The sequence below is a fragment of the Theropithecus gelada genome, chromosome 14, assembly GCF_003255815.1.
Source record: "Theropithecus gelada isolate Dixy chromosome 14, Tgel_1.0, whole genome shotgun sequence".
Classification (NCBI taxonomy): domain Eukaryota; kingdom Metazoa; phylum Chordata; class Mammalia; order Primates; family Cercopithecidae; genus Theropithecus; species Theropithecus gelada.
The window spans coordinates 8,807,431-8,828,892 of record NC_037682.1 but is presented as its reverse complement, the minus strand read 5'-3'; the positions used below and the strand labels follow the sequence as shown (position 1 = coordinate 8,828,892).

General features: G+C 56.6%; 1 protein-coding gene and 1 long non-coding RNA gene across 2 annotated transcripts; one reads left to right on the top strand and one right to left on the bottom strand.

Annotated features, from left to right (window-relative positions):
- The first annotated feature begins 3,892 nt into the window (after positions 1–3,892).
- On the top strand, positions 3,893–14,040 carry OVOL1 (ovo like transcriptional repressor 1). The gene is made up of 4 exons (XM_025356652.1): positions 3,893–4,327; positions 10,849–11,066; positions 11,356–11,545; positions 11,864–14,040. The coding sequence occupies exons 1-4, from the start codon at positions 4,228–4,230 to the stop codon at positions 12,157–12,159; spliced, it is 804 nt and encodes a 267-aa protein (XP_025212437.1). The 5' UTR covers positions 3,893–4,227; the 3' UTR covers positions 12,160–14,040.
- Positions 5,878–7,697, bottom strand: LOC112606340. The gene is made up of 2 exons (XR_003115627.1): positions 7,591–7,697; positions 5,878–6,265 (listed from the first exon to the last, which is right to left on the bottom strand). It is a non-coding gene; the product is annotated as an uncharacterized LOC112606340 (long non-coding RNA).
- Positions 14,041–21,462: the final 7,422 nt, after the last annotated feature.

Genomic DNA, 21,462 nt, shown 5'->3' with positions numbered 1-21,462 from the left:
ACCTGGTCCTCCCCCTACACCAGGTACCCTTGGCCCTCTTGGGTGTCCAGGTCCCTGGGTGGGCCCTGTTCTCACCTGTCTGTTCCCCTATGGGCGGGTGGTGCTGGCTCTGTCCCTGGCAAAGTGAAGCATGGAGCTGAGCTCAGACTGTCATCAGACTCACCCTCGACAGCAACATGCCAGCCGAGGGCCCAGGTGTGGGCCACTGCCGGATGCTGAGCTGGGAATTCCCCACTCCATGCCCTCTCTCATTTCTCCTCCTCCTGAGTTTCTGTCCTCCCCATGCAGCCCAGTTATGGGCAGCCACTAGACACAAGGCTTGGAAAAGGGAAAGTCAGTTTCCCAAGGGTTCTGAGCCTCAGTTTTCTCATCTGTAAAATTGGGCTACAACAAACACACCCTCGCGGGCCTGGCTGCTGGAGATACAGGAAGGCTTAGGAAAGAACAAGTTGATAGGCAAAGTCATGGAGATAGAGCAGATAGTGGGTGCTGGGCCACGGAGAGGGGAGACACAGTGACAGCTAATGAGTACAGGGTTTTCTTTGAGGCGATTAAAATGTTCTGAGATTTAGTGGTGATGGTAGTACAGCTCTGTGAGGTTACTAAAAACCAGTGAATTGTACATTTTATAAAAGGGTGAATTTGATGGTATATGAATTCTATCTAAATAAAGCTATTTAAAATGGCATTTAAAAAGAGGTCCCACCCCAGACCAGCAGAGGCACAAAAAGTAAAAATAAAAAAAATACAAAGGGGTCCCTCAAGTTCAGAACTTGTAGTGGTGGGGAGGAGAACCAACAATAAACAAGGAAGACAAAACAAAATGCCACAGAGTGAAAGTTGTGGCAAAGAAAATAGGATAGTGGGACAGAGGTGGCGGGGGACAAGGATTTAGCTGGGGTGGATGGAGAGGCCCCTCAGAAGAGGGGACATTTGGTTGAAACCTGAATGAAGAAAGGTGGCCAGTAATTCAGTAGGGAAATGTGTTCCAGGCAGAAGGAGCATCAGGAGGGGGGCCAGATCTGGGAACAGGCCAAGGCTTGTTCAGTGGATGCAGGAGACAGCAGTGTGGCTGGCATACAGGGACCCAGCTGGAAGGGAATTGGGAGGTCAGGGGCGGCCCCAGCACGCCAGGCCTCAGCCTCTTATTCCAGCTGCAGTGAAGCCACTGGAGGGTATGAGCCGAGAAGAGGCCTGGCCTGGGTTTTAACAGCACCTCGTGTGGCCCACCTGCCTCTCCAACCTCAGCTCCCCTGCCCTTTCTTCCCCTCACCGCACAGCCAAGTTGCATTTGGGTTCGTGGCACACACACTAGACTCACTCCTGCTTTGCGGCCTTGGCATCAGCTGTTCCTTCTGCTGGTCATTGTCTTCTCTGCTCTGCACAGCTGGCTCCTCCCTCTCATTCAGGCCTCAGCACCCCTACCTGCCACCATCACATTCTCTTGCCAAATGTTTTGTTTGCGTCTTATGCTTATGCTTACTTGTTTCCTTATTTGTTTGCCTTGCTTTGTAGAATCTCAGTGCCTGGCACAGCAGGTTCTCAGAAATTAAGGGATGAATTTAGGGATGAATGAATGCCATGTAGCTGGCACTGTGCTGCTAGATGAACAGAGATATGCTGCTAGATGTGAACAGAGCAGAGGGCGCCAGCCTTCATGGCACTCACAGTTCAACTACATGTTTCTCCGCCGTCACATACATCGTCTGTCTCCTGAGCTGCCCAAGAAGACAGCCACACCACACACTGCGGCCTGTGGGTCAAACCTAACCCACAAAGATGTTTTGTTGGACCCATTCCATGTTTTAAATTTTTTTGATTAGCTGGGTGTGGTAGTAAACACCTGTAGTCCCAGCTACTCAGGAGGCTGAGGCAGGAGGATCACTTGAGCCCAGTAATTCAAGATTGCACCACTGTGCTCCAGCCCAGGTGACCTAGTGAGACCCCAACTCTTAAAATTATTTTAAAAATAAAAAAATTGAGCTAACATTTAAAAATTAAGTCAGTTTCACTTACAAATTTGGACTTCTGGTTTCTCTTGGAAAATGGAAAGCTGTGGCCATGTGAGGTTTGTGCACCTGAATGACAGGATTGTGGCTGCCTTTCAGATAGGCACATTCTCTCCAGTTCCCACCCACTCTGTTCTCCCCCTGACCACCAGGGTCAGTTGTCTTTTGTCACTGAATTTGTAGTATTGTCTTCCTATATCTGTGTCTCTACCAAAAGTTGGACTGTGAAAGGTGAATGGGTCACGGGAATCAAGAAAAGAGGATATTCATTCATTCAACAAACATTTATTGATAACCCACTTTGTGCCAGGCACAGCTGGGGATATAGCAGTAGACAACACTGCCTCCCACCTCGGGCCCCATTCCACACCCTGTAACCACACCTTGTGCAGGGAGGGGTTCCCTTGGCCGGCTTCACTTTATTTACCCAGTGTCCTGTCCTTCTGGACACTGGAGTTGCTCCTCTGATGGGGAAGACTGCACCTTGTGTCTAGGGACATCTGTGAAGACTTCACCATAGTATCCACCGAGCACCCACTGTGTACCAGCCCATCAGGGGGTGGCACAACAAAACTGCTCAATCAATACTTGTTGAACGAATGAACTAATTGCACCTCTCTCCTGGACAGAGAGTGGTTTAAGGTTGTTTCTCCTGGATTCACCTCAAAAGATAGGCACATACCAGGTGTTCACTTAATGTCAGTTGAACTCAAAGGTCTGGCTGGGATCAGAGTGGAGGTCACAGCCCTTGGAAAGGCAGGGGAAGAGGCAAACGCGAACGCCCCATCCCTGCCCTTAAGTAGGTCAGCGAGTGAGGGAAGCCCAGCCAACCCCAAAGTGTCACGATGGGATGGGAGCGTGGGCTTCATGGAGGCCTCTGAGGAGCAGGGGCATCCCTCCACATGGGCCTGGGGCCTGAGGAGAGTATGAAGAGTGGCTGGGGGCGCGGGTCCCAGGCTGAACCTCAGCCCAGGGCAGGCCGTGGGTAGGAAGCTCTCCGCGGTGGCCGTAGCAGGTCAAAGGCGGCTGGGCCTTTCCCGGTCTGAGGTCCCCAGCCCTCCGCATTCCACCAGCCTGGCTGCACCTGAAATCCACCCATTTGGGACAAGGAGAGTTTTTGAGGGTGCATAAGTCCCAGTGGCCAAGACGTGGGGGTCTGTCGGGCTCTCGGCGCACTCCGCGCAGTTGAAGCCACTTCCTCCGTGAAGGCTTCAGGGCAGAACGCGGGTTCTCTGCCGGGTACTCGGTCGCGCGGTCCGCGCCTCCCCGCACACCGGCCGGGGACGCTCCTGCGGCCCTGCGTGCCTTTTCGCACGAAGCCGGCGCCCAGCAAACACCCACCGGCTGAGCCACGAGTTGCTCAGCCAGGCCTTTGGGATCCCACGCCGCCTGGGCCCAGGCCCGGTTCAACAAGTGCGGACCGGGCCGCCCGTTCCCGCCCGGCGGCTTCGCGCCTCCCCAGGAGCCTCGGGCGCGCCGGGTTAGGCCGGCCCCAGTTGGACGAGTTTCGTGTCATCACCCGCGGAGCGTGCCAGCGCCGGTGCAAATAACGTTGCCCCCTCCCTCCCTGCTCCGCTCCCTCCGAAACCCCTGTTTGCAAACGCCGGTTCGCCTGGCTGGGAGGTCCCGCTGGAGCCGGGCCCGCTGGGCAGCCAGGGGCAGAGTGCCCGACGCCCGCCCCCCGCCCTGCCCGGCCGCCCCGCCCGGGCCGCGAGGCCACCTCACCCGCAGCGGAATGGAAACCGGTTCGACAGGTAACAAATAGGTGGGTTGTCACCGTTATTTCCCAACGCATGCGCCGTCGCTCCCCAGGCCACTCCAAGCTAATTAGATCAGATCACCGCCCCCCACCCCCCCGCCCCAGCCACCAACACACACCGCCGCGAGCCAATAAAGCGTCAACCCGTCCGTCCGGCTCGCACTTTAAGACTTCCCGAGCGGCCGCGGGGACGCCAGTCGAGCCGGGAGACGCTTACCTGCCGCTTCCCGGTGCACCTGGCCTCAAGGGACCTCGTTTGCAGGGAAGACGGCGACACTCTGCGGAGTTGGAACCGGCGCGCGCCGTCCGGGCTCGGACCTTCCCCGGAACGTAGGGGCGCCTTAGCGACTCCTTCCCTGCTGTGCCCCGTTCCCGGCGTTCAGCCCGGCCCCGCAAAGGTGGGACGGTTCCCGGCTTCAGTTACGGAAGCGGCCCGTGTCCAGCGACGAGGGTTCGAAAATGCCCCGCGCGTTCCTGGTGAAGAAGCCGTGCGTCTCCACGTGCAAGAGGAACTGGAGCGAGCTCCCAGACGAGGAGCGCGGCGAGATCTACGTGCCAGGTGAGGCAGCCGCCCTCCGGCCTGGGACGCCCGCCACGGCGTCGAGGCTGCGGGCGGGCGCAGGTAGGTCCGCGGAGCCGGACGGCAGGCGCGGTGTGGGCTCCGGGGCTGATGCGGCTGCGGCCCAGGCTGGGTGGGCCCGCGGCTCCCGACCCGGGGCACAGGGGGCGGGGGCGGGGCCGGCGGAAGAGCGCCGGTGGGGGCGGGGGCTGCATGGTGGAAGCGGAGCCGCTCCCAGGGCCTAGGGGGCGCGGAACCGCTTACCCCCACCCCCTGAACCGCGGCACAGAGGAGGCAGCGGGGTGTGTCACCGCTGAGAGACCCTCGGCTCCGACGTCGTAAATCCAGAAAACCGGGATTTGCATGAGGCGGGAGGAGGGCACTGGAGCGATGCCACTTTGGGGGGCGGGGAGCGAGCTGGAGTTTCGGCCGAGATTTGTGTTAAAAGACTCTGAGCTCCAGCCGCTCGCACAGGTCCTTCCTCCTCCCCGACAACACTGGTGGCCGGGTCGGAGTGAGGGTCGAGCCGGTGGGGGGTGTGGGCCCCCAAATTTTCGTGGGGCTCCGGCTCCTGGTCCCGCGCAGTGCGCCGAGACGGTAGGGCAGGCGCCCGCTGCGCCCCTCTTGCCCTTAAAGCAGAGGTGGGATCGGGTCTCACGTCTGCTAGAAACGCACTTCCTTCACCTTGGCGGAGGACACAATTGCATAGAAAGCAGCTGAAGGGAGCCCACCCCACAGCGGGGGGCCAGGCCCGGGGAAGCTGGTGTACCCAGTTATTTTTGGCAAACGCCTAGACAGCGTCGACTGTGAATGAGTAACCCGAGTTGCTTCTTCCTCCAGCGGCATCTTCCCCTGAACGCCCCAAGAACACTCCTATCCCTTCTGTCCTCCCCAACCCCCAACAAAGTCTTTGGTCTGGAGAAAGCCTGCTTCCTTCCGAACGCCCCCCTCCCCAGGCCGTGGGGGCGGGGCGGGGACGCTCTGAACGCCCAGCCCAGCCCCTCCGAGGGGGGAGGGGGGAGTAATTAACCAACTGACTTTGACCCTTGATCTGCAGACTCCCTGGCACCGCCCCAGGCCTTGTAGGAAAGTGGGGAAATGAGGGCAGCAGTCAGGGGCCCTGTGAGGGCTCTTGCTCAGTTTCCCTCCTGAATCAGCTGTTGAAGACAGTGTGGTGAGGTCTTTGTGGCCTGTGGTGCTGGCAGGATGTTTCACAGCTTAACCTGATCTCAAGGGGACCCCTCTTTCACAGTTCCTTAAAACAAGGGAATGTGCCAGAAGACCCTGATAACCCCATTGGGGAAACTGAGGCAAAAAGGGACGTGAGTGGCCTTCTTACCTGTGGCAGATTAGTGTGTGGGCTCAGGATTCTGTTTATAGCTTCTTGCTTGGCCACCATCCCTGGTGAACTGGCTGGTTCTCTACCTGGGGGTTTGTAGGGGCACGCACAGGGCCGGAGCCCCCTCCCCGCTCGGCCCTCCGCCCTCACCTATGTTTGACTTGCTGCTTAGCTGCTCCTTGGAATCTGATAAACTGAACTTGGACCGTGGTAAAGGTGAGCTGAGCTCTGAGCCAGGCTCAGTGTGCTGTTATTTTTAGTTTTATTTCACATCCCAATCAGTAACAGATCATGTGTTGACTTTTACAAAGAACAAAGAAATTCCGTTTGTTGAAATCATTGACTTCTTTGTGTCCTAGCGATTTTCTCCACCACAGTTCTAGTGGCCACAGTGGAAGTGGCAGGGGAGACTTATGCCCCAGGGGCTGTCCCATCAGGTGCAGGGGAGGGCCTCTGGGTGGTCCGGGCCACCGGCTGCCACCGTCCAGGTGAGGGAGACCTGCCGGCTTCTCTGTAGGCTCCTCCAGGATGTGTGACGGGAGTCCAGTCTCAAGGATGAAGGGAGAATTTGTCCTCATCTCTCTGGCAAGGAGAGAATCCTGTGGGTCAAGTAAAGGGTAGAAGATAGAGAACTTAATTTTACCTCTGAAAGCCATGTGGCCCACTGAAGAGTTTTCCCACAGTTTTTGGCAACGAGAAAGGGAATGTCCGCAGTCCACGCTCGGGTGCCTCAGATGGCTGGAGAGTGGGGGTGTGTTTTGTGCTGGCCTGTCCCCTGGCTGGGCCATTCCATCACCAGCCAACCATGACCCCAGAGCCAGCTGGGCACGTTTCCGTTCGCCTCACAGATTCCTGGAACGTTGTGACCAGCTAAGCGTTGACCCTATTTCCAGTGGAGGGCCCAGGAACGTGGGAGTGTTTGAGTTCTGACCTTGCTGCCAGGTTCCTCTGAGACCCTCAAAGCCTCCCAGAGACCACCTGGAAGGGGAAGGTTTTACTGGCCAGAGGTGCTGGGCCCCAGCCCGACAGCACTGATTCCAGGGCCCGAGTTTGACAATCACATCAGCCTCTCTCCCCCAGGTAGAGTTCTAGAGCTTCTCACTCCCAGGGCAGAATCTTTCCCCTGGGAAGAGGTGAAGACAGCTCCATGCATGCGCCCTGGAGACTTGAAAGGATTACTGGCTGGGAAGCCACCTTGAGCCACCGCCCCGCCCCCCCCACAACTGCCCTCCCCTCGCCTTCCTTTGTTATGTCAATATTGACTTGGAGTGACAGGGAGTAATGCCTGGTTCCTTGAGGATAAACCCAGGCACCTGTACTCAGGGAGTAAATTCTACCTCCTGGACTGACCAGGGAAGGGCTCCAGGAACAGGGTTGAAGCTGGTTCTCCCAACTCCCCAGCAGAGCCCCACCCCCTGCTGAGTGAAATCTCCAGGTCAGGAAGGCACCTGAGGACAGACTGGAAGCTGGAGTCAAGGAGCATCCCAGGGCCTCTTCCAGGCTTCCCAGCCTCCCCTCTGTCACTGGGCTGGCCACGGTCTGCTCTGCCACTAGCCTGGTGGACACTCGAGCTCAGGGAGGCCAGCAGGCTGGGCGGTGGGACACTGGAGCTTCCTTCAAGGAATGCGGCCCAGCCTGGCTCTACCGCTAGGTAGTGTGGGCACTTGGGCAGGTCTCTTTCCAGCTGGTCAGGAAGGCTGAGAGTGAGCTTTGGGGCCCAAGGATGCGTCGGGGGTGAGGATGGGGAGAGCTCCAGCCTCCAATGGGATGGTTACCCTGTAGTAGTTCCTTGGCTGTGTTTGGCAGCGAAGGAGATGTTTGCTGTGCTTGCCAGGGAGTGGGGCTGGGAGAGTGGACAGCCACACAGTGGATAGAGACAGAGGAGCAGGATGGGCCTGGGCAGCCAGCTAGCTGAGACTCCTACCTGTCCGCCGGGATCCTGTCACCCAGGCTGCTAGGCTGTCTGTGCTGAGCTTGGGTGTCCTGAGGCAGAAACCTGGCAGAGGATTTGTCCTGGAAAGAACAGGTGAGGGCAAGTCCTTTGGCCGCAGGGAGGATGGCGAGGGAAGCTGGCCATGGGTGAAGTCGGGGCTCCTTTGTATCATCGGCCACTTCAGCAAGTCCTGGATGGAGTCCCACAGGGACACTGGGCCTGTGCCCGGCTGGTTGGGGCTGCCACAGGAAGCACTGCCCCCACTGTTCTGGGCGGGCACCCTGGCAGGAGGTCCAGGGCACAGTTTTAACTTCTTTGTGGATACCCAGTGAAAAGTGGTTGGGAAAGAGGGAAAATATACTGTCTGAAGGAACTTCTGGAAGTTCACAGTGGGAACAGAAAGAGCAGAGACTGGCCCATGCGTTTCTGGGCTGGCCTGCCTCTGGCTGGTGCTGGGTCCTTTTGGATGATTTGCTAGCTGACCTACAGGGAACAGAGGAGATGGGCACGGGGGCACCAGCCCTTCCTGATAAGGGTGTAAGGCTGCTGAAAACCAGCTGCACTGTGCTGACATGCTGGGCCCCCGTCTCACCTTCAGAACTGGGCTGACCCCCATGTTCCAGGGCAGCACCCATGTGGTCAGCGGGGCCCAGGAGGGGGTCATCCTTGCATCTGCTTCATTTGCTCTCTCCAGAGAGCCAGGGACAGGCCTCATGCCCAACATCTGGGCCAACAGCTTTCCATTCAAGAGATGGAGGACTTACAGAGGCTAAGGCAGGAGACAGGCCTCGATGGGCAACTGCCCTGGACACGGTTCCTCGGTGTCCGTGCCTCTGCTCTGGGTCTGGCCCTAAACATTGTCCAGGTAGAGGCAAGTTGGGCTAGCAGGAGGGGACCCTTAAGCCCCCAGGCAGTAGGAAGAGGGCCAGGCTAGTTTGGCCTTGCCATACTCCACAGCTGTGGGTGGGTGATGAGTGGTCACAGCGCCACCGCCTTGCCGGAAACATCTAATTAGGGACAGAGAGCACCACAAGCAGGGCCCAACCAGTTCTGCTTCCTGCCTACTGCCACTCAGCGACACTCAGTGCCAGGTGGCACGCCAGTGCGCACTCCCTGTGCGTGTGGCCGCAGGAGGGACATGCTCATGGGGGTGGCAGGGAGACAGGTTTGGCAGGGTGGGTGGGATGAGGCAAACATCCCCACCCTGGCGGCGGGTGGCTGCCCGTCCAGCCTCCTCTGCCCCTCACTCAGGGTGGAGGTGGACCAGAGAGCCAAAGCAGGCAGGCCCACTCTCTCTGGCCCCGGTCTCCCAGCACCAGCTCGGCCAGGTTTGTGTGGAACATCAGAGGCGGGCAAAGGACACAGGTCTACCTCCCAAATGCATGGATCTCAGGACCCTGACCATGAGCCTTCCCTCTGGTGGAGCAGGACAGCCCAGAGCAGCCACTGTTGTGGGCTCAGCCCGTCCCTCATCTGCTGTCTCCTGCTGTGGTGCGGCTGGGGGACCTCGCTCACACCATCCAGTACTGACAGGCAGAGGAGGGTAGGGGTTCCTGTTTGTCTCCACCTGGATTGAGAAATGGAAAATGTCATCCAGCTTTGAATTCTCAGCCAAGGTCTCCAATAGCTGGTGAGCCTGCATGAGAAGCTCACCATCGCCCCTGCCCACCCCCAGCCAGACAGCTCCTGTGGCAGGGGAACAAGCCGGGGTAGACAGCCAGACCCCGACACTCAGGCTCAGAGAGAGGTGCAATGCCAGCCCAGAGGCCAGGCCTGGGCCAGGCGCTGATGAATCAACCCTAGGAATGAGGTGGCCCATTAAAGGCCCCCGGACAGACGGACGCCAGTGCCTGCAGGACGGGTTCTGGGCGGCGGCGGGTGCATTCTTCTCTCTCAGACCTTTGTTGTGTTTTGAGGGGGCGAGGGCTGGGGCCTCTCCCAAAACTTCAGCACTGTCAAACGCACCCTTGCTCCACAACCACATTCCTCTGCTTCCCCCACGTCCCTGTCCTCTGGGAGAAGAGGTGAGGGCAGTAGCCCTCCTGCCTGGGCCCTTGCCCGTTCTCTGCCTCGCTGACTGCGGGGCGGCAGGGTGCACAGGGCCATGCTCCTGCTTCTGCAATCCCACATCAGCCTCCCTCAGAAGCTCACTCATCCTTTAGGTCATAGGCCCCTGGTGATTTTTCCTTCTGAAGCTTGGAGGATGTCCTTAGCTTACGGGTTTCAAGTACTGAGCTCAGGCTCTTTGGAAGAAAAATATTAAGTTGAAAAATTTGCCCCAGCTCTGTTGGCTTTGAGAATTGTCTCTCTGTGTCCCTCAAGAGTGCTCTCTTTCTGGTCGTCTGTAGTCAGCACTGGGCTTAGGGTCTGAAGCCAAGCCTCCCTGGCCCGCTCGGTGTGAGGTGCCTGCTGTGGGGCGTGGCTGCATCCAAGGGCTGCCAGGTATCGGTGCTGCCGCTGCTGAGGGAGCCCAGCCCGACATGCCCCAGCGAGCGGTCCTGCCGAGGGGGAGGGTTGCATAAGCCTGGGCAGGCCGCCGAGACTGTTAGGCTGCATCCACCTGCAGCTCCCTGACCTCCTCCCTGTTCCACCCACCTGGCCTGTTTCCCCGCAGAGCTGGGACCAGCTGGGAGTGGAGAGCCTGGAGCCCTGGGCTACAACAGCAGGGACCCGCCTGCTGGGGTGGGGGTGGGAGGCAGGGCTAGGACCACCCACACCCCCAAGACCAGCAGCCAAATCTGTCGGAGGAGAGGCCTGGAGCGGCCCAGACCACCGGGGACCATTCTGATGCAGCTCCAAGAGCTGTCCCTGGGCAGAAGGTCTCCACTGGCTCATGTTCAAAGCCAGGGTGCAGGAAGGGGGTTCGGCCACAGAGGGCTCCGGCTCCCAGTGCCCTTTGTCCCTGTAGGAGAGTGGATGAGGCCTGGAATTCAGAGGGACTGGCCCAGGTGGGGCAGGCAGACAACTCCAGAGGGATAATTGGCAGGGCAATTCGGTCCTCCCAGTTCCGCTAAGACACAAATTACTCAGCGGGCAGTGGCGCTTGGCTGGCATCACCTGCAATTACCTTAATAGGGCAGGAGGGCGGTACAGCAGTGGTGGTCGGGGCAGCCCCGCTCTGCCACACGTCTGCGATGGGAGGGACGGAGTCTCCAGGTTCCAGCCGTCTCATGGATAGGGAAGCTTCCAGAAACCCCGCTGGATCCTCTCTTCTCTACCAAGCCCCTCACCTGTCTGTTCTCTCCCCAGTCAGCCTGGGCTTCTGCCCACCACAACCCTACCGGGAGCCGGAGCCCTCTGTGGCCGAACCCCCTTCCTGCCCCCTGGCTTTGAACATGAGCCTTCGAGACTCTAGCTACAGTGTGGCCCCTGGGCCCTGTGTGGTGGCCCAGCTGCCCTCTGAAGACATGGGACCCTTGACAGACCCCCAGAGCAGAGACCATGGCTTCCTGCGCACCAAGATGAAGGTAATGCCACTCACGCTGTCTCTGAGGGCCAGGGGCGTGCATGTAGACCTGTGTCCAGCTCGTAAGACATGGCACAAATGAGATGTAGGCAGAGACTGACCTGGGACCTGGGCCAAGGTTTCTGCAGAGGAGTCCCGATCTCCAGGCAGATGGCACAGAGCTGTGGCCTCTGGGAGGTGGGCACCACCCTCCTCAGGGGCACTGGGGGCTGGCATCCACGTCTTCCCAATCTGCCAGCCTGTGGCCCCAACTTCTGGAGGTCTGTCAGCAATGCTGTCCTCACCCACAGGTGACCCTTGGGGACAGTCCCAGTGGAGACCTGTTCACCTGCCACATCTGCCAGAAGGCCTTCACCTACCAGCGCATGCTGAACCGCCACATGAAGTGTCACAACGACGTCAAGAGGCACCTCTGCACATACTGCGGGAAGGGCTTCAATGACACTTTCGACCTCAAGAGACACGTCCGAACTCACACTGGTAAGCAGAAGCCCATGGCTGGGAGAAGCATGCCAGATCCACCTGGCTGCGGCCGTACGGGAAAAGCCCAGCACCCCCTGCTCTCCCTCGGTGACGGGCAGCCTGGGAGGGCATCCCGGAGCTCAGGGCCCAAGTCCTCCTGAGCTCATCAGTTAGGAGTTTTGATTTGAGAGTCACTCGGGAAATTGGTGTTGGACAGGCCTCCGTCCATCCCTTGGCCCGAGAGGCAGGGGTCCTGTCCTTTCTGTGTCCAGAAGCAGCTGACAGCCTCCTAAGTCCCTGCCAGGTCTCTGATGCTGGCCCCTGTCCTCCCCGCAGGCGTGCGGCCCTACAAGTGCAGCCTGTGTGACAAGGCCTTCACGCAGCGCTGCTCTCTGGAGTCTCACCTCAAGAAGATCCATGGTGTGCAGCAGAAGTACGCGTACAAGGAGCGGCGGGCCAAGCTGTACGTGTGTGAGGAGTGTGGCTGCACATCTGAGAGCCAGGAGGGCCACGTCCTGCACCTGAAGGAGCACCACCCTGACAGCCCACTGCTGCGCAAGACCTCCAAGAAGGTGGCCGTGGCACTACAGAACACTGTCACTTCCCTGCTGCAGGGCAGCCCCCACCTGTGAGTGGCTCGAGCCCTGGGGGTGCTCCTAGAGGCCCTGAGAGGGTCCAGGGTTGCCTCCCAGCTGCCTGGCCAGCCCACCCTCCTGCGACCTCTCACCCGAACACTAGTGATCAGGACTGGAGCCCCCGTGTCTTGGTCTCCCTTCTGGGCACACGTGCTCACTCAGGCCCAGCAATGACCTCTGCTCATTTTTGCGTTTTTGACTTATGGTCTGAGGCTGCTCTGAGCCTGAGAAGATGTGCCTATGTCTGGAGAAAGGATGAGGCCAAGGCTGCCTTCAATTAGAAGCAGCTGCCCACAGAGATAGGCACTGTGTGCCTGGCAGCAGGACTTCCTACCCAGAGGAAATTCGAGCTAGGATCCCACTGCCCCCGCCTCTCAGCACAGGGCAGGGGCTGCAGGTCCCCAGTGGACAGCAGAGTCAAAAGCACTGGCAAAGGGCACCTCTGCAAACAACCGCGGTGGGGGCTGGCAGCGAACCCCCCACCTGGCAGGGCTTCCTCTAATGCTCAGGGTTCTGGAGGGCTCTGTCCTTTCGGCAAGGAGAGGCACACGTGTGCCCAGCCGTGTGTGTGCGTGTGCTTGTGTGTATGCACTGCTCTGTGTGCGCGTGCATGTGCACGCACAGGAAGCCTTTCCACATATCACCTCATTTCTAAGAAATAAACTGCAAGGTGCCAAGAAGGTTTTATTTCCTTATTTTTTTTTTTAAAGATGACAAATGTACAGATGTTAATATATTTTTGGTGCCAATGGCGATGTTTTTAAGAGCGGGACGGAGCTGGCTTTTCTCCATTCCCATGCGCTTCTATTTATCCTGGACATTTCAAACCTCCTCTGTGCCTTGGCTCTGGGCAGGGGCTGCCCCAGCCCACCCCCATTCTTTGTACGTGCTGAGACAGTCACTGGAAGATCTTCCTCCAGCGGTGCCCTGGATGGCTGCTCCTGCAAACAGCACATGGCATCTTCTGCTCTTCCCTCCAGGCTCTGCCCTGCACATCCTGTCAAGGCAAGCCCCAGTGACCTGGAGAGCTGGCCTGATGCTGAGGGTGTGGCCTTCTGGGGCTTTAAGGGGCAGCAGGTGGGACGAATGACGATGTCCATCCACTACCTGAAGCACTAGGACACTCTTGCAGGGCCAGGCTGGAAGGCCGGCCCTTTTCTTGGTTGAGTCAAAAGCCCTAGCACAGTGGCAAAAAATGGGACAGAATGACGACCAGCACCTCAGAAACTTCCAGAGGGAGGAGAGGATTTGATGGCTATCAAATTGTATCTGTTGCCTTTTTTCTGACTTTTTCACCTGGCCAGGCTGGCGTTTGGAGTGCCCGTGGGGAGAGCCATCCTGGCTGGCTGGCTGGCTCCCTTGCTGCAGCTGGGAAAGGGATTCTGGGTATAAAGGGGTGTGTGTCTTGTGGGCCAAACGGAAAGACAGGCAGGGGTCAGAGCCAGCCTGCCAGAGGCAAAGGCAAAAGTGGTCCCCAGAACACAGCCAGCGGGGCAGCCCCTTAAAGCCAAACCCCACCCGAAGCAGAACCACTTTGGCCTCCCCTGCCCAAAATGGGTAGTGTCTACACCTCCCTGGGCTCAGGCTCAAGCCCAGCCCTGGGCTGACCTAAGAGGAAAGCGCCTTCCTGGACTGCCCTCTGAAATGTGTATAGATTGATTCTAAAAACTCTTGTTTCACTTGACTTTAGAGTGTCTGGGGAGCTGCTGTATTCTGAAAGTTACATAGCACACAATAATGTTATCTGGAAGCTCTGTTTTTGTTTACATTTCTGTATCCCTGGGTTGACTGCCAATCCGAGGCTGTCATGAAGCTCTGTGTTGTCTGTTTTATTTTATAACCTTCCTCTCAACTATTAAAATCAGAGATCTAATGTTTTCTGTGTTTTGGATGTTTTTGTCTTATGGGTCCCTTTTTCCCCATGCAGAGAAGTAATCGAAACGATTGACGCTTTCTTATCCAAACCTTTCCTCGTTTCGGTCACCGGGGGCGCCCTGGTCAAGACAAGAGCCGGGCCCAGATAGCTTAAGTGACCTGCCCAGGGCCTTGGACAGTCACTGCCTGCTGAGTCCTGGTTCAGCATTCACTGCTCTCAGCAGTGGCAGCAGCGGGGTCCCCTGGGCTCTGTCCATCTGCCTCATACCACCCTGCATCCTGACTGGTGGCCTCTGCCAGGCTGAGACCACCAGGCTTTATGTAGTCACCCAGGGATCCAGTCTTGGCCTACCAGGAACCCCCCCAGGGTTAGACCACAGGAGGAGCCACAGTCCCAAAAAGAGGGTGCAAAGCTCACATCACTTGCGGTCAGACACTTAGGGACAGCCACACTCTGTGTCCACACACCTAGGGACGGCCACACCTCTGCCCACGCACCTAGGGACGGCCACACTCTGCATCCAGGCACCTAGGGACAGCCACGCTCTGCATCCACGCACCTAGGAATGGCCACACCTGTGTCCATGCACCTAGGGACGGCCACACCTATGTCCATGCACCAAGGGACAGCCGCACCTGCACAGCACTTGTGCTGTGCCAGGCACACTCAGAAGTGTGTTATGTGTATTGGCTCACTTCACTCAACTCGCTTCGGAGGCAGGTTCTGTGACCACCCCCCACCCTGGTAGAGTGAATTTGGGCAGCTGACATAGTGTCTCACGACTGATCAGCAGTGGAGCTAGGATGCTACCCGCCCGGCCTGGCCCAGGGTCTGCTCAGTAACGCTGCTCATGCTATGGATGGAGAAAGCAGGAGGGGACGTAGGGTCCCTCTAGGAAATTCAAACTAGGAGGAAATCTGGAGCTTGCCTGGCTTTCCCTGTCGCTTACCATGATTGCTCTGGGAGACTGATCTCTTTGGGGCCCCTGGTCCCTGAGTCCCAATTTGTGCTTTTCCACCATGGCCTGGCCAGATGGATAAGAAAGCTACAGGCCTGGGACATTGGTCTTTTTCCAGGAGGCGTGAGAAGGGTTGGTACCAGGCGCTGTGAGGTGAGGGAAGACATCCTTTTCCAAGGCTCCCTGTAGTCAGCCCACAGGACTAAAAAGGGCCCTAACCCATCTTCTGTCTCTAAATAGCTGGGCATGAAGGATTTATCTTATCTAGAGAGAACTCTCTGTGAAAGGCCAACTAAATCCCATTTCCTATCCCAAGACATGCAGCCCCGTTGTTGGGAGCCCAGGGGACTGCCCACCACATGAACTTCAGGAGGCAGCACATGCCTCCAGGAAGCCGGGGCAGTGGAGGGGTGGAAGAGGCTCCCTCTGAGCCTCTGCACTTCCTCCCACGCCTCAGATGAGCTCAGGTGGGTGCTGTGCCCTGTGTCACCCAGACGAACTCTTCCCTAGCAGGGCGGGGCCAGTCACATTTCCGGCCCAGAATATTCTCCAGGCTCTGTTGGATGGCGGCTGTGAGGGAAACGAGAAGTGTACAGGGCTCTGCTGACTGGGAAAAAGAGAGGAGATTAACCCAGAACAAATGGTGTGGCCAAACTACAAACACTATGGAACCCAAAAGCAGTCTTTTGCATCAGAAAGAACAAAGGCTTCTTGGAAGAGGTGGGTCTGCAGCTGGGCTGGAAGAGCAGGAGGATGTGAGTAGAACAGAGGAGGAGGTGTTTCAGGGAAGGAAAGTGGGCTCAGACACCAGGGGAGAGGAGTGAAGCCAGGAGCAGGGTGGAAGGCGTCCCTGTTTCCACTAAAGCCGATGCCTCTTCATTCAGCCAGTCACACTGTAGGCATTTTTTGAGTCCTGCCTAGGTGTCAGCGAGAACTGGTAACTATACAAGATTCTGAGACACAGGAGAGCTGGGGGACGTAGCCAGACGGCCTTATCAAGGATGAACGGAGAGTCCTATTTTTATACCTAAAAACAAAACAACCAAGTGCAGGGTGGGAAAAACAACAGTAAGTGCCATTAAGATTTATATTCTGGCCCGGTGCGGTGGCTCAAGCCTGTAATCCCAGCACTTTGGGAGGCCGAGACGGGTGGATCACGAGGTCAGGAGATCGAGACCATCCTGGCGAACACGGTGAAACCCTGTCTCTACTAAAAAATACAAAAAACTAGCCGGGTGAGTTGGCGGGCACCTGTAATCCCAGCTACTCGGGAGGCTGAGGCAGGAGAATGGCGTAAACCCGGGAGGCGGAGCTTGCAGTGAGCTGAGATCCGGCCACTGCACTCCAGCCTGGGTGACAGAGCGAGACTCCGTCTCAAAAAAAAAAAAAGATTTATATTCTATCTTGGAATATTTTCCAATATATATATTTTTTGAGATGGAGTTTCGCTCATGTCGCCCAGGCTGGAGTGCAGTGGCGTGATCTCAACTTACTACAACCTCTGGCTCCCAGGGTTCAAGTTATTCTCCTGTCTCAGCCTCCCGAGTAGCAGGGATTACAGGCACCCACCACCACACCCGGTTAATTTTTTGTATTTTTAGTAGAGACAGGGTTTCACCATGTTCGCCAGGCTGGTCTCGAACTCCTGACCTCAGGTAATCCACCCATCTTGGCCTCCCAAAGTGCTGGGATTACAGGTGTGAGCCACTGTTCCCCGCTCCATTTTTTTAATAGTGAATATATATTATTTTTACAATCAGAACAAAAAGTTATAAAACAATTTAGGTTTTTTCAGTGAAAAAACAGGTCAACAGGAAAATGGGGAAGTCCCTTCCCCCACCACCCAAAAAAGAGCTAATGATGGCTGAGAGTGGTGGCTCACAGCTGTAATCCCAAAACTCTCGGAAGCCAAGGCAGGAGGATCGCTTGAGCCCAGGAGTTAGAGGCAAGCCTGGGCAACATAGGGAGCTCCCGTCTCTACAAAAAAAAAAAAAATTACAATTAGGCAGGGTGTGGTGGCTCATGCCTGTAATCCCAGCACTTTGGGAGGCTGAGGCGGGTGGATCTCCTGAGGTCAGGAGTTCCAGACCAGCCTGGCCAACATGGCAAAACCCTGTCTCTACGAAAAATACAGAAATCTGCCGGGCGTGGTGGCACACTCCTGTAATCCCAGCTACTCAGGAGGCTGAGGCAGGAGAATCACTTGAACCTGGAGACAGAGGTTGCAGTGAGCTGAGATCGAGCCACTACACTCTAGTCAGGGTGACAGAGCAAGACTCTGTCTCCAAAAAAAAAAAAAAAAAGCTGGGCATGGTAGCATGTTCCTCTAGTCTCAGCTACTCCCAGGGCTAAGGTGGGAAAATCGCTTGAGCCTGGGTGGTCAAGACTGCAGTAAACCGAGATTGCACCACTGCATTCCAGCCTGGGTGACAGAGCGAGGCCCTATCTCCCAGAAAAAAAGAAGAGCTAATGTGATTTTGGACAATATCAGAAGTGTGGCACCAACAGCCAAGGCTGCCTCCCTCTGCTTGGTCAGGCACCCATCAGTGGTGCAGGGGAAGAGCAGGGCCTCACATCAGGAGCCTGGTCTGAGCCTAGCCCCTCTGTCACTGTCTGCGCGATCCCGGGCGAGCGACCACCTCTGTTTCCTCATCTATAAAATGAGGTGGGCTCCTAAATCCAAAAGTTCCAGTTCCTCTCTCTACTCTAAAGACTCCATAAAAACCTTTTTTTTTTTTTTTTTTTTTTTTTTGAGACAGAGTCTCACTCGCTCGTCACCCAGGCTGGAATGCAATGGCACAATCTCGGCTCACTGCAACCTCTGCCTCCCAGGTTCAAGCGATTCTCCTGCCTCAGCCTCCTGAGTAGCTGGGATTATAGGCTCCCGCCACCATGCCCAGCTAATTTTTGTACTTTTAGTAGAGATGGGGTTTTGTTATGTTGGCCAGGGTGGTCTTGAACTCCTGACCTCAGGTGATCTGCCCGCCTTGGCCTCCCAAAGTGCTGGGATTACAGGCATGAGCCACCATGCCGGGCCTCATAAAAACTCTTGAAGGCACTTGCTGGCAAACTGGCAGAGGTGAGAAGGCTAAAGGCTGGGAGGTTGCCCTGCAGGAGGGTCCAAGGGCGGGGAGGCCAAGAGAGCGGTGCAGGCAGTGGGAGACTCTTCCAAGCACCCCAAGCCCCAGCTGCTGGGAAGGGCTGCAGGGCTGCTGGCCTGGCTGGGGGTCATGTGCTGGGACTCACTAAAGGGACCTAATTCTGGCGCTGCAGGTGGGACACAGCCACAAAATCCTCTACGGTCAAAGTACGCTGGCCGTGACTTCCAGGCCTGCTCATCAGATCCAAGAAGGTAGAGCTAGGGAGAAAACGCTGGTGAGCCGAGTGGGATGGAAAAAACAGCTGAGCGGACAGCAAGACCTGCAGCAAGGCGGCTCCCTGAGCTGAACCTGGACTCGCTGTGGGCAGGGGCTCCCCTCTCACCCTCTCACTGTTCTCTGGGTCCACTCCCTCGGGCGATGGCAGCCACCTGACCCAGGATGTCTCACTCTTTTCACAGCCAAAGCTCTCCTCCTGAGCTCTGGAGTCTCTTTGGCTCCTGCTCTCCCACCTTAGGCTCCTGGGCCTGGCTCTTTCAGTCCCTGCAACCAACCAGTCAGCTCCCAGTTCACCATCCTCCCCCAACACCCCAGCTCTCCCCTGCGGAGGTGGCATGGGGACAGCGGGGGCGGCAGGCAGGCTGCATGTGGGGGCTCAGGCACCTCACCCCTGTGGCGCCCATGCTGGGGGTAGGTTGACTCAAGTGTGGAGATCGGGGTCTTGGGCAAGGCCACTCCCTTGTAACTTAGATCTTCCAGGTTCTGTTTCCTGATTGTAAGAGCTGGGTATCAGTGCCTGATTTCCTCCATTCCTCACTTTCTGTCTCTCTGTGAAATGATTCCATATAGTCCTACTTTGATCAATCTTTTAAAATAGAATAAAGGCCAGGCATGGTGGCTCACACCTGTAATCCCAGCCTTTTGGGAGGCCAAGGCGGGCAGATCACAAGGTCAGGAGATCCAGACCATCCTGGCTAACATGGTGAAACTGCGTATCTACTAAAAATACAAAAAAAAAATTGGTCGGGCACAGTGGCTCACGCCTGTAATCTCAGCACTTTGGGAGGCCGAGGCGGGCGGATGAGGTCAGGAGATTGAGACCATCCTGGCTAACATGGTGAAACCCTGTCTCTACTAAAAAAAATACAAAAAAATAGCCAGGCGTGGTGGTGGTCGCCTGTAGTCCCAGCTACTCGGGAGGCTGAGGCAGGAGAATGGCGTGAACCTGGGAGGTGGAGCTTGCAGTGAGCCAAGATCGCGCCACTGCACTCCAGCCTGGGCAACAGAGCAAGATTCCATCTCAAAAAAACAAAAACAAAAACAAAAAAAATTAGCCAGGCGTGGTGGCACGTGCCTGTAGTCCCAGCTACTCGGGAGAGTGAGGTAGGAGAATCACTTGAACCCAGGAAGCAGAGGTTGTAGTAAGCCGAGATCACACCACTGCACTCCAGTCTGGGTGACAGAGCAAGACTCTGTCTCAAAAAATAAAATAAATAAATAAAAATAAAATAAAACAGAGTAAAACACAAAGAAAACAGGTCATTTAAAATGTGCTCAGAGGCCGCGTGCAGTGGCTCACGCTTGTAATCCCGGCACTTTGGGAGGCGGAGGCGGAAGGATCACCTGAGATCAGGGGTTCAAGACCAGTGTGGCCAACATGGTGAAACCCCGTCTCTATTAAAAACACAAAAATTAGCCAGGCATGGTGGCATGCGCCTGTAATCCCAGCTACTCGGGAGGCTGAGGCAGAGAATCGCTTAAACCCCGGAGGCGGAGGTGCAGTGAGCCGAGATTGTGCCACCGCACTCCAGCCTGGGCAACAGTGTGAGACTCCATCTCAAAAAAGAAAAAAAAAAAAAAAAGACCGAGTTCTTGGGGCAAGATTTGGCTTTGGGGGCAGAAGTAAATAGTCCTGTAATAGCAGCTAATCATGACTTGCACTACCTGAGCTCCTACTACGCGTCAGGCCGAAGCCGCTGACATCATCTCTAGTCCCCAAAACAACCCTAGGAGGTAGCTATTATTGCTGCTATTTTTAGGCAAAAAAACTGAGGCTCAGGGAAATTAACGATCTTGCTCAAGGTCATATGGTGAGCAAGTGATGAAGCTGGGCTCTGACCTGACGCCTGCTAGACTCTAAAGTTTGGGTCCTCAAGTCCTTCCCATTCAGTTCTTCATTTTGTCTCCAAACACTCAGTCTCTGCACCCACTCTGTGCCAGGGGCAGTGCTCAGGTTTTGAGGATGCCTAAGATGACCTCTGTCCAGAAGGTCACCTTCGAGTTGGGGAAACAAACACGGCCCAGTCCAGGCAGCGGAAGAGGAGGGTGAGAAGTGCAGACTGGAGGGGGCCAGGTTGCCCCAGGATGCAGAGACTCCACCACCACAGACTCCACCCTCCAGCAGGAATCTCTTAAGCTCCCGAATGTACACCCCATATCAAGACAGTTGAGAAAAGACAAAGGAGGAAGAAATACTAACCTGGGTGGGCACCTACCTGCCGTCTGTCTGGCATACTGCACATGGCATCTCATTTAATCTTCCAGCAACCCTGAGAGGCTGGCACTGTTACTGTCACTGTCACTTTCTAGACAAGGGCAGTCAAACCTAAAGAAGTTAAGAAACAGCCATGGTCAGCCCACGTTCCCTGCAGAGCAGAGCGTCCCGGCAGCCTGGGCTTTCTCTAGAGCATGCCACTGTCTTCCCAAGAATGTGTGGAAGTAGAAGGAAAGAGAGTGGGGACACCCCGAAGCCCGACTGCAAGGAACTAAACCCAAGACCCGGAGGGAGACCACAGGTGCCCAGGGCTGGCCCCGCCACACCCTGCTAGGTGTGTTTGCTCCTGCTAATGTCTCAGCCATAGCTGTCTCTTAAATGTCCCAGACCTGGAGGAAGGGTGAGACGGAAATGCAGGAAGGAAGATGCTGGGGGATCCGGAGTGAGCGAGGACATTCCAAACCCACAGGAGCTCTGGAAGGAACTCCCAACGTCCGCCCCCGCCATGCCCTAACTCCTCCCTGCAGTTCCAATTTTCCAAAGTAATGATCTTGGTGGGTAAGAAACTCATCCTGTCCTCACCGCCTCAGCCTTGGCAGGGCTAGTCCAGCCGGCTCCCTCCGCCTCTTCCCCTTGAGGACTCTAGGCAGGTAACAGGCCTGAGCGCCTCCCTCCCCAGGCACAGCGAACAGACGAGACCAGGACTGGAAGGACTTGCGTCCCTGTCACCAGTTGCACAAATGAAGCTGCCAGCGATAATAACAGGGCAAGGGCGCGCTCACCAGCTCTCAGGCCTTGCTAGAGCACGGGCCCTGGAGGAGTGGGGTTCCCTGCGTGCCAGACTGGTGCCTCCTGCCCTCCCCAACCAGCGCGC

Bases quoted from the DNA above. Each gene is read 5' to 3' on its own strand.
- OVOL1 (XM_025356652.1), top strand. From the start codon at position 4,228: ATGCCCCGCGCGTTCCTGGTGAAGAAGCCGTGCGTCTCCACGTGCAAG. The intron at 4,328-10,848 runs GTGAGGCAGCCG...TTCTCTCCCCAG, and splicing joins CGGCGAGATCTACGTGCCAG to TCAGCCTGGGCTTCTGCCCA. The intron at 11,067-11,355 runs GTAATGCCACTC...CCTCACCCACAG, and splicing joins TCCTGCGCACCAAGATGAAG to GTGACCCTTGGGGACAGTCC.